General features: G+C 62.4%; 1 protein-coding gene across 2 annotated transcripts; it reads right to left on the bottom strand.

Moving 5' to 3' along the window:
* Positions 1-3,601: 3,601 nt before the first annotated feature.
* Positions 3,602-6,756, bottom strand: LOC128850162 (meiotic recombination protein REC8 homolog). Of its 2 annotated transcripts, XM_054053150.1 has the most exons (4): positions 6,625-6,756; positions 6,459-6,527; positions 5,591-5,745; positions 3,602-5,096 (listed from the first exon to the last, which is right to left on the bottom strand). In XM_054053150.1, the coding sequence occupies exons 1-4, from the start codon at positions 6,678-6,680 to the stop codon at positions 5,017-5,019; spliced, it is 360 nt and encodes a 119-aa protein (XP_053909125.1). In that variant the 5' UTR covers positions 6,681-6,756; the 3' UTR covers positions 3,602-5,016. The 2 variants fall into 2 exon arrangements, with proteins under 2 accessions (XP_053909125.1, XP_053909124.1); XM_054053149.1 differs by having other exon boundaries at positions 3,602-5,745.
* Positions 6,757-14,465: the final 7,709 nt, after the last annotated feature.

Raw genomic sequence — 14,465 nt, 5'->3', positions numbered from 1 at the left:
TCCACAGCAATTTGGTTCCCCCCCTCCCTCCTTTCCGCCCCATAGCGACCCCCAAGTAACCTATAGTGACCCCCAAGTGACTCATAGCGACCCCTAAGTAACACAGTGCCCACAAGCGACCCCCAAGTGACCCATAGCGACCCCCAAGTAACGCATAGTGACCCCCAAGTGACCCATAGCGACCCCCAAGTGCCCCACAAGTGACCCCAAGTGCCCATAGCGACCCCCAAGTGACCCATAGCGACTCCTAAGTACACAGTGCCCACAAGCGACCCCCAAGTTCCCCATAGCGACCCATAGCAACCCCTAAGTAACACAGTGCCCCACAAGCAACCCCCAAGTGCCCCATAGCGACCCCCAAGTGCCTCATAGTGACCCCCAAGTGACCCACAGCGACCCATAGCAACCCGTAAGTAACACAGTGCCCCATAGCGACCCCCAAGTGCCCCACAGCGACCCCCAAGTGCCCCATAAGTGCTCACCTCTCCTCCAGGGAGGGCACCCACGGCCTCGGTTCCTCCTCCACCACCTCCAGCGTCAGCTCTGGACCCACAGCGACCCATAGCGCCCCATAGCTCGCCCCATCGGGCCCCCACAGCCCGCCCCACACGCCGTGGGTCCGCTCACCGGAGGAGGGCAGCGTCACCAGGCTCGGCTCCAGCACCTCCCGCAGAATCTATGGGGCAGAGCGGGAGACCCATAGCGCCGTGGGGCAGGAGTGGAGACCCCCCCCGTGTCTCAGCGCTGTGGGGCAGCGGCCTCACCTCCACGCTGGGCAGCTCTGGGGGCGCCGTGGGGCGCGGCGGTGGCGCCATGGAGCGGACACAGCGGTCCCACAGGACCCACAGCTCGGGGGGCAGCCAGCCTGGAGGGGAGGTGAGGCGGTGTGGGGCGGCCGTGGGGCAGCTATGGGGCGTTATGGGGATCTATGGGGTCTCTATGGGTCTCTGTGGGGTCTCTATGGCGTCCCTATGGGTCTCTATGGGTCCCTATGGGGTCCCTATGGGTCTCTATGGGGTCTCTATGGGGTCCCTATGGGGGTCTCTGTGGGTCTCTATGGGCCCCTATGGGGTCTCTTTGGGTCTCTGTGGGGTCTCTATGGGTCCCTATGAGGCTCTATGGGTCCCTATGGGTCTCTATGGGGTCTCTATGGGTCCCTATGGGGTCCCTATGGGTCTCTATGGGGTCCCTATGGGGGTCTCTATGGGTCTCTATGGGCCCCTATGGGGTCTCTGTGGGTCTCTGTGGGGTCTCTATGGGCCCCTATGGGGTCTCTATGGGTCCCTATGGGTCTCTATGGGGTCTCTATGGGGTCTCTGTGGGTCTCTATGGGTCTCTATGGGTCCCTATGGGTCTCTATGGGGTCCCTATGGAGCCCCTATGGGGACTCTATGGGTCTCTATGGGGTCCCGTGGGGTCTCTATGGGTCCCTATGAGGCTCTATTGGTCTCTATGGGGTCTCTATGGGTCTCTATGGGGTCTCTATGGGGTCCCTATGGGTCTCACCAAAGGCGGGGGCTCTCAGCAGGTCACGTGGTCTCCTCCACTGCTCACGCGGGGGGGGGCAGCACCTCCTGGGGAGGGGGAAGGGTTAGTGTGAAACACCCCTGTGCTCCCTCCTTTCCCTTCCCCCCACCCTTTGACTTTAGTTCCCCCTCACTTTAGTTCCCTCCCCTCAGGTGCCCCTTCTAATCCCTTCCCCCCCCCCCCCTCACCTTTTCACTTTGGTTCCTCCCTCCTCTTTTTCCCCCCTCCTTATCAACCCCCTCCCGCCCCACACATTACCCCCTTTCTCCCCACACATTACCCCCTTTCTCCCCACACATTACCCCCTTTCTCCCCACACATTAACCCCTTCCTCACCAGGGCCTGGCAGTGCCTCTGAGGCTCTTCCAACCCCTCCCGGAACTTTTGTTGAGGGATTTGTAAGCGACGATCACGGAGGCGACGGCGAAAAGGGAGCACCTGTGGGGGGGGGAGGAGAGAAAGAGACCCATAAGTGACCCATAGAGCCCCATAGCTGCCCCACAGCTGCCCCACACCTACCTTGGGGACCGGGGGGAGGCTGGGCTCCTCGATGACCCTCAGCGCTGTGGGGCAGAGGTGTGGGGCAGCCCCACAAGTGAGCACCAGACCCATAAGTGCCCCCTCCAGCCCCATAAGTGCCCCCCCCCGCCCCATAAGTGCCCCCCCTCAGCCCCATAAGTGCTCACCGGGGGGTTTGGGGGGCGCCGGCAGCTCCAGGATCTCCTCTGCTGTGGGGCAGGACCCACAAGTGACCCCCAAGTGCCTCTCTGCGGCCCCACAAGTGCTTCCCTCTGACCCCCAAATGGCTCCTCCAGCCCCATAAGTGCCCCCCCAACCCGGCTCCCAGCCCCCCCCCCCCAAGTGTGACCCATAAGTGCCCCCCCCGCCCCATAGCTGCCCCACACCTGAGGGCAGCAGCTCGGCCTCGGCCTCCGAGAGCAGCTCCAGCTCCCGCGTCGTCACCTCGGGCAGCTCGGCCTGTGCCCCATAGCGCTATGGGGCAGACCCACAAGTGCCCCCCCCCCCCCCCCCCGAGACCCCCCCACCCACCCCTCTATGGGGCAGAGACTCCATTTCCCTCCTCGCTATGGGGCAGAGACTCCGGTTCCCTCCCTGCTATGGGGCAGAACCCTCCCTGCTATGGGGCAGCCCCACAACCCCTTCGCTATGGGGCAGAACCCTCCCTGCTATGGGGCAGCCCCACAACCCCCAAACCCCTCGCTATGGGGCAGAACCCCCTCGCTATGGGGCAGCCCCGCAACCCCTCGCTATGGGGCAGAACCCCCTCGCTATGGGGCAGGCCCCCCAAGTCCCTCCTCGCTATGGGGCAGCCCCACGACCCCTTGCTATAGGGCAGAACCCTCGCGCTATGGGGCACCTCTTCCCGCTATGGGGCAGCCCCACCCCCCCCAACCCCCCCCCCCATCGAAGGGGCAGCTCCCCCCCCCCCCCCCGATCTATGGGGCAGCCCCACACCTCGATCTCGGGGGGTCGCGGGGCCTCGGGCTCGCGGAGGGTGATCAGCTCGGGGGAGACGGTCAGGGGGGGCCCTGCCGGCACTTGGGGGTCACACTTGTGGGGCAGGAGGGCAGTTGGGGGGCTGGGGGGGGGGGGGGGCACTTGTGGGTCCCCCGGGGGGCAGTTGTAGGGCTGAGGGTTCAAGGGGAGGGGCACTTGTGGGGCTGGAGAGGGGCAGTTGGGGGTCAGAGGGGCACTTATGGGGCAGGAAGGCACTTTGGGGTCACGGCTGTGGGTCAGAAGGGCACTCGTGGGGCTGAGTGGGCACTTGGGGGTCAAACTTATGGGGCAAGGGGGGCGGTTGTGGGGCGGGGGGGGGATATTGTGGGTCCCCGCCCCACACTTGTGGGGCAGCGCTCACCGGGGAGGGGCGGCAGCTCCTCCAGCAGCAGCCGCACCTGCGGGGGGGGGGAATGTGGGGCAGCCGTGGGGCAGCTATGGGGCTCTATAGGGTGTCTATGGGTCTCTATGGGGGCTATGGGTCTCTATGGGGCAGCCATGGGGCTCTACGGGTCCCTATGGGGCTCTATAGGGTTCTATGGGTCCCTATGGGCAGCTATGGGTCTCCATGGGTCCCTATAGGGCAGCTATGGGTCTCTATGGGTCTCTATGGGGCAGCTGTGGGGCTCTATGGGTCACTATGGGGCAGCCATGGGGCTCTACGGGTCCCTATGGGGCTCTATAGGGTGTCTATGGGGCAGCTATGGGTCTCTATGGGGCAGCTATGGGGCTCTATAGGGTGTCTATGGGTCCCTATGGCTCTCTATGGGTCTCTATGGGGCAGCTGTGGGGCTCTATGGGTCGCTATGGGTCTCTATAGGCTGTCTATGGCACCTTACGGGTCTCTATGGGGCAGCCGTGGGGCGCTACGGGTGGCTATGGGGCAGCTATGGGGCACTGTGTGCTTCTATAGAGCAGCCATGGCGCTCTATGGGGCGCTTTGGGTCTCTATAGGGCGATTTGGGTCAGGCATGGGGGCGCTCTGGGGCAGCTATGGGGCAGCTGTGGGGCAGCTGTGGGGCAGCCGTGGGTCGCGCACCTGCGGCAGCGCCGTGGGGCTGGGCAGGGCCTCCTCCATGCGCCCGAAGAACGGATCCGGCGCCGACTCCAGCGCCGCCATCAGCGCCCGCGCGTCCCCCACCAGCTGCGGCCTGGGGGGCAGGCGCCGTGGGGCGGCTATGGGGCGGACTTATGGGGCACAGTGGGGGGGGGGGGGGGGGGAGGCGCTACGGAGCGCTTCGGGGGTGCTACGGGGCAGCCGTGGGCCTCTATGGGGCACCTATGGGTCGCTGTGGGTCTCTAGGGGGCGGCTATGGGTCGCTGTGGGTCTCTATGGGGCGCTATGGGGCAGCCACGCGTCGCTGTGGGTCTCTATGGGTCACTATGGGGCAGCCATGTGTCTCTATGGGGCGGCTATAGGTCTCTGTGAGTCGCTATGGGGCAGCTATGGGACACTATGGGTCGCTGTGGAGCAGCTATAGGTCGCTGTGGGTCCCTATGGGGCGGCTATGGGTCGCTGTGGGTGTCTATGGGGCAGCTATAGGTCTCTGTGAGTCACTATGGGGCAGCTGTAGGACACTATGGGTCGCTGTGGGGCAGCTATAGGTCGCTGTGGGTCTCTATGGGGCAGCTATGGGTCCCTGTGGGTCTCTATGGGTCGCTATGGGGCAGCCATGCGTCTCTATGGGGCGGCTGTAGGTCTCTGTGAGTCGCTATGGGGCAGCTATGGGACACTATGGGTCACTGTGGGTCTCTATGGGGCAGCTATGGGTCGCTATGGGGCAGCCATGCGTTGCTGTGGGTCTCTATGGGTCTCTATGGGGCAGCCATGCGTCTCTATGGGGCGGCTGTAGGTCTCTGTGAGCCGCTATGGGGCAGCTATGGGACACTATGGGTCACTGTGGGGCAGCTATAGGTCGCTGTGGGTCTCTATGGGGCAGCTATGGGTCGGCTATGGGGCAGCTATGGGTCTCACCGCCGCGGGGGGCTGACGTCGATGTTGGGGGGCGGCCGAGCTCGGTGCAGCCGCTCCAGGGTCAGCGACACCTCCTCTGTGGGGCAGAGACCGCTATGGGGCAGAGGAACCCCACTATGGGGCACAGGGACCCCGCTATGGGGCAGAGGGACCCCCACTGTGGGTTTCTATGGGGCACAGACGCTCCTCTATGGGTCCCTATTGGTTTCTGTGGGTCACTATGGGGCTCTATGGGTCCCCATTGATCCCTATGGGTCCTTATTGGTTTCTATGGGCTCTATGGTTCCCTGTGGGTCCCTATAGGTCTCTATGAGTGCCTATTAGTTACTATGGGGCTCTATGGGCTCCCATTGATTCCTATGGGTCCCTATTGGTTTCTATGGGTTCCTATTGGTTTCTGTAGGTCGCTATGGGGCTCTATGGGTCCCCATTGATCCCTATGGGTCCTTATCGGTTTCTATGGGCTCTATGGCTCTCTGTGGGCTCTATAGGTCCCTACAGTCTCTCTATGGTTCCCTCTGGGTCCCCCTGGCCCCCGGCCGGTCGTTACGTGCCCGTACGGCCCCTTACCCAGCAGGTGCCCGCACTGCCGCCTGTACACCCTGGCCAGCCCCAGCTGGAGCAGCGCCGCCAGGTAGAGGGAGCAGCGGGGGGGGCCGAAGCCGGGCGGGGGGGGCGCGGCCGAGCCCAGGCCTCGGCCCTGCACGAACGACAGCAGCGTGGCGCTGAGGGGGTTAAACACAGCAGGGAGGGGTTGAGCGGAAGGGGCGTGGCCAAGGGAAAAGGTGGGGGCGTGGGCAATTGCAAAGAGGAGTGGCCAAAAGGGTCAGGGCTGGGAGTGACTACTGAAGCGGCTGTGAATAGAGGGGGCGTGGCCAAGGGGGGAGGGCGTGACCAAGGGACTTGATTGACATGCCTAGAGGGGGCGTGGCTATGGGGAGGCGTGGCCAGTAACCCACAATGCCTGTAAAGGGAGGGGGCGTGGCTAAAGGGTTGCTGTAGACAGAGGAGGCGTGAAGGATTTAATGGACAGGGAGTGGGTGCGGCTAAATGGTTTGATAGGCATAAGGGGCGTGGCCAAGGGCGGAGGGGGCGTGGCTAAAGGCTTTAATGGCTATAGAAGGGGTGTGGCTAAAAGGTTGAATTGCTATGGATGGAGGGGGCGTGGCTAAACGGGCCATGAGCCATGTATGGAGGGGCGTGGCTAATGGGCTTAGTATTTGTGTGCTGAGGGGGCGTGGCCAAGGGTCAGGGGGCGTGGCTAAAGGCAATAAATGGCAATGGGTGAGGGTGTGGCCAATGGAGAGGGGGCGTGGTTAAAGCGACCCAGCGGCTCTAGATGGAGGGGGCGTGCCCAAGGGGAAAGGGGGCGTGGCTAAAGGAATTAAACGCCTGTGGAGGGGGCGTGTCCAAGGGGAAAAGGGGGCGTGTCCCCTACCAGACTCGGGGTACGTCCACCCCCATATACTCCCTGCGCAGCAGCCGAGAGCTGCACGTGGCCGCCAGCCTGGAATGAAGGGGGGGGGGAAAATAAAGACCCAAATTCACCCTTTTTCACCCCAAAAAGAGCCCTCCAACCCCCCCCCCCCGAACCCCTTCCCTACCAGATGGTCCCGAAGCATCCCGTGTGCCGCCTCAGCACCTCCGGGTAGTAGAACATGGTGAGCCGAAGGGGCTAATGAGTCCTTAATTGGCTTCAAGCTGCTCTTAATTGGCTCCGATAGGGCTTAATGAGCGCTTAATTGGCTCCGATAGGGCTTAATGAGCCCTTAGTTGGCTCCAATAGGGCTTAATGAGCCCTTAAGTGGCTCTGATAAGGCTTAATGAGCCCTTAATTGGCTCTGATAAGGCTTAATGAGCGCTTAATTGCCTTCGATAGGGCTTAATGAGCCCTTTGTTGGCTCCAATTGGGCTTAATGAGCCCTTAATTGGCGCAGTTAGACCTTATGCAGCGCTCAGTTAGCTTTTATGTAGTTAATATAGGCCTTATTAGTCCTCAATTGGTTTAAATGGCGTTTAAAAGGCTTAATTGGCGCTTAATTAGAGTCTTCCCAGCACGAAGCCGCCGCCACCGCCGCCTCGAGTGACTCCCGCGCTGCTCCCGCGCCGCCTTTTATAGCCGCGGCGCCTCCCTCGGCCAATCACCGCGAGGCCACGCCCCTTCCTTCCCTCAGCCAATCAGCGCGAGGCCACGCCCATTCCCCCTCCCTCAGCCAATCAGCGCGCCGTCTCCACGCGACACGAGGGAAAGCGGCGGCCAATCAGGAGCCACGTGGTAACGGCGCAGCCAATGGGAAGCGCGAGCGGATAACCGGAGGGGTTTTCCCGCCTTTTTGGCTGCCGGGCGCGAAGGGAAGAGGAGAAAAGAGAGAGAAAATGGCGCCGGCGCCATATTGAGCTGCGGGGTTTATTGAGGTGAGCGGCGCCGTGGGGCGGCTGTGGGGCAGCCGGAAGGGGGTGTGGGGAGAGGGGGGAGGCTGTGGGGCAGGATGGGGCGGAGGAGGCGTCCAGGAGAGGCTGAGCGAAGGCTTGTTCGAGCTGTGGGGGGGGGGGGGAAGAGAGATGGAAGAGGGGGGGAGATGTGGGGCTGCCCCTCAGCGCCGTGGGTCTGACCCCCGCCTGGCGATTGCTGCCCCACATCTGCCCCACGACCCACCTCTCCTCGCTTCTGCCCCACATGTTCACCTGTCTGCCCCATATCTCCCCCACATCTCCACATGACTGCCCCCCATCCGCCCCTCTGACCGACTTCTGCCCCACATCTCCCCATTTCTGCCCCACATATGTCCCTCTGACCCACTTCTGCCCCATATCTGCCCATTTCTGCCCCACATCTGCCCCCCTGACCCACATCTGCCCCACATCTCTACATATCTGCCCATTTCTGCCCCACATCTGCCCCACATCTCTACATATCTGCCCATTTCTGCCCCATATCTGCCCATTTGTGCCCCACATCTGCCCCTCTGACCCACATCTGCCCCACATCTCTACATATCTGCCCATTTCTGCCCCATATCTGCCCCTCTGACCCACTTCTGCCCCACATCTCCCCATTTCTGCCCCACATCTGCCCCTCTGACCCACATCTCCCCATGACTGCCCCCCATCTGCTCCTCTGACCCACATCTGCCCCACATCTCCCCACTTCTGCCCATTTCTGCCCCACATCTCCTCACTTCTACCCCACATCTGCCCTTCAGCCCCATATCAGCCTCCCTGACCCACATCTCCACATGACTGCCCCACATCTGCCCCATATCTGCCCCCCCCATGTGCCCCACCTGTAGGACGAGGTCTCCGCCGTGGGTCTGGCCGTGGGGCGCCGGCTCCTGCCCCACAACCAACGTCACCCGGTGCTCGGGGAGGGGGCACAGCCCGGCCCGGTGCCGGCTCAGCTCTAGGGCAGAGATGGGATGTGTGGGGCGGGAATGTGGGGATCTGTGGGGCGGGGATGTGGGGATCTGTGGGGCGGGGATGTGGGGCAGAGACGGGAAATGTGGGGCAGGGATGTGGGATCTATGGGGTAGGGATAGGGGATGTGGGGATCAATCGGGCAGGGCATGTGGGATCTGTGGGGCAGGGATGTCTCTATGGGGCAAGGCTAAGGGATCTATGGGGCAGGCACAGGGTGTCTATGGGGTTCTGTGGGGCAGGGTTGGGGCAATCTGTGGGGCGCTATGGGGGCTCTGTAGGAGCTCTGTGGGGCAGGGGAGGGTCTGTGGGGCAGGGAAGGGGGCCTTATGGGGGCTCTGTAGAGCGCTATGGGGCAGAGCTGTGGAGAAGAGCTGGGGGTCCTATAGAGGCTTTGTGGGGCGCTGTGGGGCAGGGCCGGGTGCTCTGTGGGACGCTATGGGGCAGGGCCGGGTGCTCTGTGGGGCGCTGTGGGTCACCTTCGCGGAAGCTCCGGCTGTCGAAGGGCCGCAGCAGCTCCCCGGGCCTGAGGCTCTCGCCGCCCCCCGGCAGGTGGGGCCCCCGGCACCTCACCTGCCCCACAGCCGCCCCACGGCGCAGGCGGACGAAGATGCCGCGGGGGGCGGAGGCGAGGAGGACGCCCCCCCCCAGCCCCGCCCCCGCAGCACCAGCCGGGGCAGGGGCGGGGCCTCGGCCGGAAGGGGCGGAGACACCAGCAGGTACTCGCCGGGGGCAGCCACCCCCGCCAGGCCAGCGACCCCCCCCGCCAGGCCGACACGGAGAGGCGCAGCGGACCTGCGGGGACAGAGCGCGACACGGAGCCTTATATCGCGGTACAGGTCCTTGGGTGTCGCGATAGAGCCCTTATATGGCACAGTGGAGGCTTATAGAGTGCGATAGGCCACTCCTGTGTCACGATATACGCTTATGTCGTGCGATAGGCCACGCCCACGTCGCTATAGAGCCCTGATGTGGCACAATGGAGGCTTACAGAGCGCGATAGGCCATTCCTGTGTCGCGATATCGCCCTCATGTGTCACGATATACACTTATGTCGTGCAATAGGCCACGCCCACATCGCGATAGAGCCCTTGCATGGCACAATAGAGCCTTATATCATTATATGGGGCGTTATAAAGTGCGATAGCCATGCCTACGGTCACGATAGAGCCCTTATGTGTCGTGATATATGCTTATGTCCATGCCATGGCGCCACACCCACATCACAATAGAGCACCTTATTTTGGCACACGATAGAGCCGTATATCGTGGTATGGAGCCTTATAGAGTGCAAGAGGCCCCGCTCATGCCGCGACAGAGCCCTTATATGGCACGAAAGCACCTTTTGCTATCACTATACAGAGCCTTATGGTAAATGCGATAGGCCACGCCACATCGCAATAGAGGCTTACATCACGTGAGAGGGCCATGCCCATGTGTGATTGAGCCTTACAGGGCATGACAGAGGCTTATATCACGCAATAAGCTATGCCCATGTCATGATAGAGCCTTATATTGAGTGATAGGTCACACCCATGTCACGATAGAGCCCTTCTATGGCACAACACAGGCTTATATCGCGTGATAGGCCTGCCTCCATGCGTGACAGAGCCCTCGTATGGCACGACAGAGCCTTATAGCATGCACTAGGCCCCGCCCATGTCACGATATAGGCCCCGCCCTCGCGATAGACCCCCCCCCCCTATATGGCCGGGATGGGGGGGAACACACACTCACCCTCGTTGGGGGGCAGGGGCTCGTGGCTCCTCAGGCTGAGGCTCAGCGGCGACGGGGGACCTTGCTGGCGGGGGGGGCGGCTCGGCGCGAGGCGCTGTGGGGCAGTGTGGGCAATATGGGTCCCTATGGGGCAATATGGGACCTATGGGCTCTGTGGGCTGTATGGTTTCCCTATGTGGCTCTATGGGGCGCTATGGGTCCCTATTGGCTCTATGGGACTCTATGTGAGCGCTATGGGTCTCTATTGGCTCTATGGGTCACTATGAGCTCTCTGGGTGTCTCCAGGGCCCTATGGGGCTTTGTGAGTCCCTATGGGTCTCTATGGACTCTATGGGTCCCTATGGGGCTCTAATGAGCGTCTATGGGGCTCTGTGGGTCCCTATGGGTTCTATGTGTCCCTATAGACTCTATGGGTCTCTGTGGGGCTCTATGGGTCCCTATGTGCCCCTATGGGGCTCTATGAGTGTTTATGGGATGCTGTGGGTGCTTTGTGGGTCCCTATGGACTCTATGAGTCTCTATGGGTCGCTGTGGGGTCTCTGTGGGTCTCTTTGGGGTCTCTATGGGGTCTCTGTGGGTCACTATGGGTCTCTGTGGGTCACTATTGGGACTCTATGGGGTCTCTATGGGGTCTCTATGGGACTCTATGGGGTCTCTATGGGACTCTATGGGTCTCTATGGGGTCTCTATAGGGCCTCTATGGGTCTCTATGGGGTCTCTATGGCCTCTGTGGGACTCTATTGGGTCTCTATGGGGTTCTCTATGGGACTTATGGGGTCTCTATGGGCCTCTGTGGGACTCTATGGGTCTCTATGGGTCTCTATGGGTCCCTATGGGTTGTATGGGTCCCTATGTTCCCCTATGGGTCTCTATGTTCCCCTATGAGTCCCTGTGTTCCCCTATGAGTCCCTATGGGTCCCTCTCGCCCCCCCTCCTCACCTCTCTCCTCGGGGTTTCCCCGCGTGCTGCCCCCCCTTTTCCGTGTGCCCTCCGCCGGGCGGGGCTGGGGGGTGCGGTAGGGACCCTGTAGACCTTATAGGGTTTGTACCCGCGCAAGCGGTGACCTTCTGGGAGCCTCCTGGAATTCGGGGCTCATTGTGCAGGCGCACAGCGCAGACCGCGTTTTGCACCCTCGACGTCGTCCCAGCGCCCCCACGCACCAGGCGCTCAAGCGCCGTCCCTTCAAACTCGGACCACGCTCTGGGGGGGGCAAAGGGGCGTCACCCCAAATCCCCCACGAGCTCACCCCCAAAATCCCTCAGAGATCCCCCAAACTCCACTCAGAGTCCCCCAAATCCCCTCAGAGGACCCCTAATATCACCTCAGAGACCCCCCGAGCACGCGCACCCTTCCAGCTCCGGACCATGCTGGGTGGGGCAGTCGGTCAGTGCCGCAGGGACATCACCCCGAAAATCCCCCCCGAGCACCCCCAAATCCCTCAGAGACCCCCAAATCCCCTCAGAGTCTCCCCCAAATTCCCTCAGAGACCCTCCGAGACCCCCAAATCCCCATAGAGACCCCCAAATCCCCTCAGAGACCCCCAAATCCCCTTCTGAACCCCCTCAGTTCACCCTCAGCCCCCCCAAAACTCCCTCAGAGCCCCCCAAAATCCCCTTAAAGCCCCCCCAAGTCCTCCTCTAAACCCCCTCAGAGCCCCCCAAACCCCACTGAGCCCCCTGAGAGCCCCCCAAAATCCCCTTAAAGCCCTCCCCAGTCCACTCTAAACCTCCCAGGGTCCCCCAAATCCCCTCTGATCCCCCCCAAAATCCCCTTAAAGCCCTCCCAGTCCCCTCTAAACCCCCTTAGAGCCCCCCAAAAACCCCTATAAGCCTCCCCAGGGTCCCCAAATCCCCTCTGATCCCCCAAAATCCCCTTAAAGCCCTCCCAGTCCCCTCTAAGCCTCTCAGAGCCCCCCAAATCCCCTCTGATCCCCCCAAAACCCCCTTAAAGCCCTCCCAGTCCCCTCTAAGCCCCTCAGAGCCCCCCAAAATCCCCTTAAAGCCCTCCCAGTCCCCTCTTAAACCCCCTCAGAGCCCCCAAAATCCCCTTAAAACCCTCCCAGTCCACTCTAAACCCCCTCAGAGCCCCCCCAAAATCCCCTTAAAGCCCCACAAATCCCCTCTAAACCCCCTCAGAGAGCCCCCAAAACCCCCTTAAAAGCCTCCCCAGGGTCCCCAAATCCCCTCTGATCCCCCCAAAACTCCCCGTAAGAGCCCTCCCAGTCCCCTCTAAACCCCCTCAGAGCCCCCAAACCCCTTAAAGCCCCCCAAGTCCCCTCCAAACCCCCTCAGTTCCCCCTCAGCCGCCCTTAAAGCCCCCGACCCCCCCATTTCTCGCCCCCCTCACCCTGCAGAGCGCGGCGCCGGCGCCCGCCGCGGGCTCCCCCTTTCCCGCCAGTGCTGCCAGGGGTATGCGCAGCGCCCGTCCCGCTCGGCGTCGTCCCACTCGAGGCCCGGGAAGCGGCCGCTCTCCAGCTGAGCCACCAGCCAGGCCCGCAGCCGGCGCCCCCCGGGCCCCTCCGCCATGGGGCGCCACTTGGGGTGGCACTGCGGGGGGCGCTATGACGTACTTGGGGTCACTGTGGGTCACTGGGGGTCAGTTAAGGGGCACTATGGGTCTCTTATGGGGCACTTGAGGGGATCACTGTGGGGTCAGATAGGGGTCTCATATGGGTCTCGGGGGTCACTTGGGGGTCACTATGGGTCAGATAGGGGTCACTATGGTGCACTTGGGGGTCCCTATGGGGCACTTATGGGTCTCTGTGGGTCACTATGGGTCAAATGGAGGGTCTCTATGGATCCCTGTGGGGCACTTGAGGTCACTGTGGGTCTCTGTGGGTCAGTTAAGGGGCACTATGAGTCTCTATGGGGCACTTGGGGGTCTCTATAGGCGAGTTAGGGGTCGCTATGGGTCTCTGGGGGTCACTGTGGGGCACTTGGGGTGACTGTGGGTCTCTGGGGGTCACTGTGGGTCAGATAGGGGTTCCCTATGGGGCAATTGGGGTCACTGTGGGTCTCTATGGGTCAGTAAGGGGCACTATGGGGCACTTGGGGTCCGGTGGGTCAGATAGGGCCCCTATGGGTCAATTGGGGGGTCTCTATGGGTGAGTTAGGGGTCACTATGGGTCTCTGGGGGTCACTTGGGGGTCACTACGGGTCAGTTGGGGGTCCCTATGGGTCACTTTGGGGCCACTGTGGGTCTCTATGCATGAGTTATGGGTCTCTATGGGGCACTTGGGGGTCTCTGGGGGCCGCTTGGGGGGCGCTGTGGGGTCTCTATGGGGCACAAGGAGGCCCTGGCGGGCACTTATGGGCAGCTATGGGGCAGGTTCCTCGCCCCCACCCCCAAACCCACCCCCGGTTACCTTCGCTCGCGCCGCCGCCGGTTTCCGCGAAATCACGTGACTCAGCGCCGCCCTAAGCTCCGCCCATACCCAGTTAACCACGCCCATCAGTCTTGAGCCACGCCCACCGATGCCTCCAAGGCCCTCTCCTGGGTCCTTAAGCCCCCCCCCTCCCCCCCGGGTCCTAAAGCCCACCCGTAAGCCCCCCTCCGCCCAAGGACTTCCCCCGGGTCCTAAAGCCCGCGGTTCCCGTCTTAATGCCACCCCCCCCCCCCCCGCCCCATTGACGTCAACGGAGTGAAGCCCCGCCCACACAGACACGGATCTTCAGTCACGCCTTTATTGTTAAAGGGATGGGCCACGATTTCCTTATAGGGTGCTGTGGGCGTGGCCAACGTTTCCTTATATGGAAAAGGAGGCGTGGCCTCACAGTGCTTCACACGAGGAGTCGGAGGGCCGCAGCGGAGCCCGATGCCGTCAGTGTCTCGAGTGCGATGGCGGCCTGACCCACAAGTGACCCACGGGGACACATGGGGACCCATAAGTGACCCACAGGGACACACGGGGACCCATAAGTGACCCAAAGGGGACTCATAAGGGACCCCCAGAGACATATGGGGACCCCTAAGTGACCCACGGGGACCCCATAAGTGACCCACAGGGACACATGGGGACCCATAAGTGAACACACAGGGGACCCCTAAGTGACCCATAGGGACCACAGAGACCCATTAGGGACCCCTAAGTGACCCACAGAGACCCATAGGGACCCATAAGTAACCCCTAAGTGACCCCTAGGCGCCATAAACTGACCCAAAGGGATGCAGAGTAGCCCATAGTGCCCCGTTAGTGCCCCATAGCGCCCCATAAGCGCGCCCCCCAGGTGCTCACGGTGGGTCGGGGGGCAGGAGGCGTCGCAGGCGCCGGGGCGTAGTCGTGGGGGCTCTCGTGG

Source organism: Cuculus canorus, chromosome 39 (genome assembly GCF_017976375.1).
Source record: "Cuculus canorus isolate bCucCan1 chromosome 39, bCucCan1.pri, whole genome shotgun sequence".
Taxonomy (NCBI): Eukaryota; Metazoa; Chordata; class Aves; order Cuculiformes; family Cuculidae; genus Cuculus; species Cuculus canorus.
This window is presented reverse-complemented; position numbering and strand designations above follow the sequence as displayed.

What these genes read in the sequence shown, in the direction of transcription:
- LOC128850162 (XM_054053149.1), bottom strand. Translation starts at nt 6,680, where the DNA reads ATGTTCTACTACCCGGAGGTGCTGAGGCGGCACACGGGATGCTTCGGG. An exon ending in GGATGCTTCGGGACCATCTG is followed by an intron (nt 6,528 to 6,624) that starts GTAGGGAAGGGG and finishes CCTTCATTCCAG; the next exon opens with GCTGGCGGCCACGTGCAGCT. An exon ending in GTGGACGTACCCCGAGTCTG is followed by an intron (nt 5,746 to 6,458) that starts GTAGGGGACACG and finishes TAACCCCCTCAG; the next exon opens with CGCCACGCTGCTGTCGTTCG.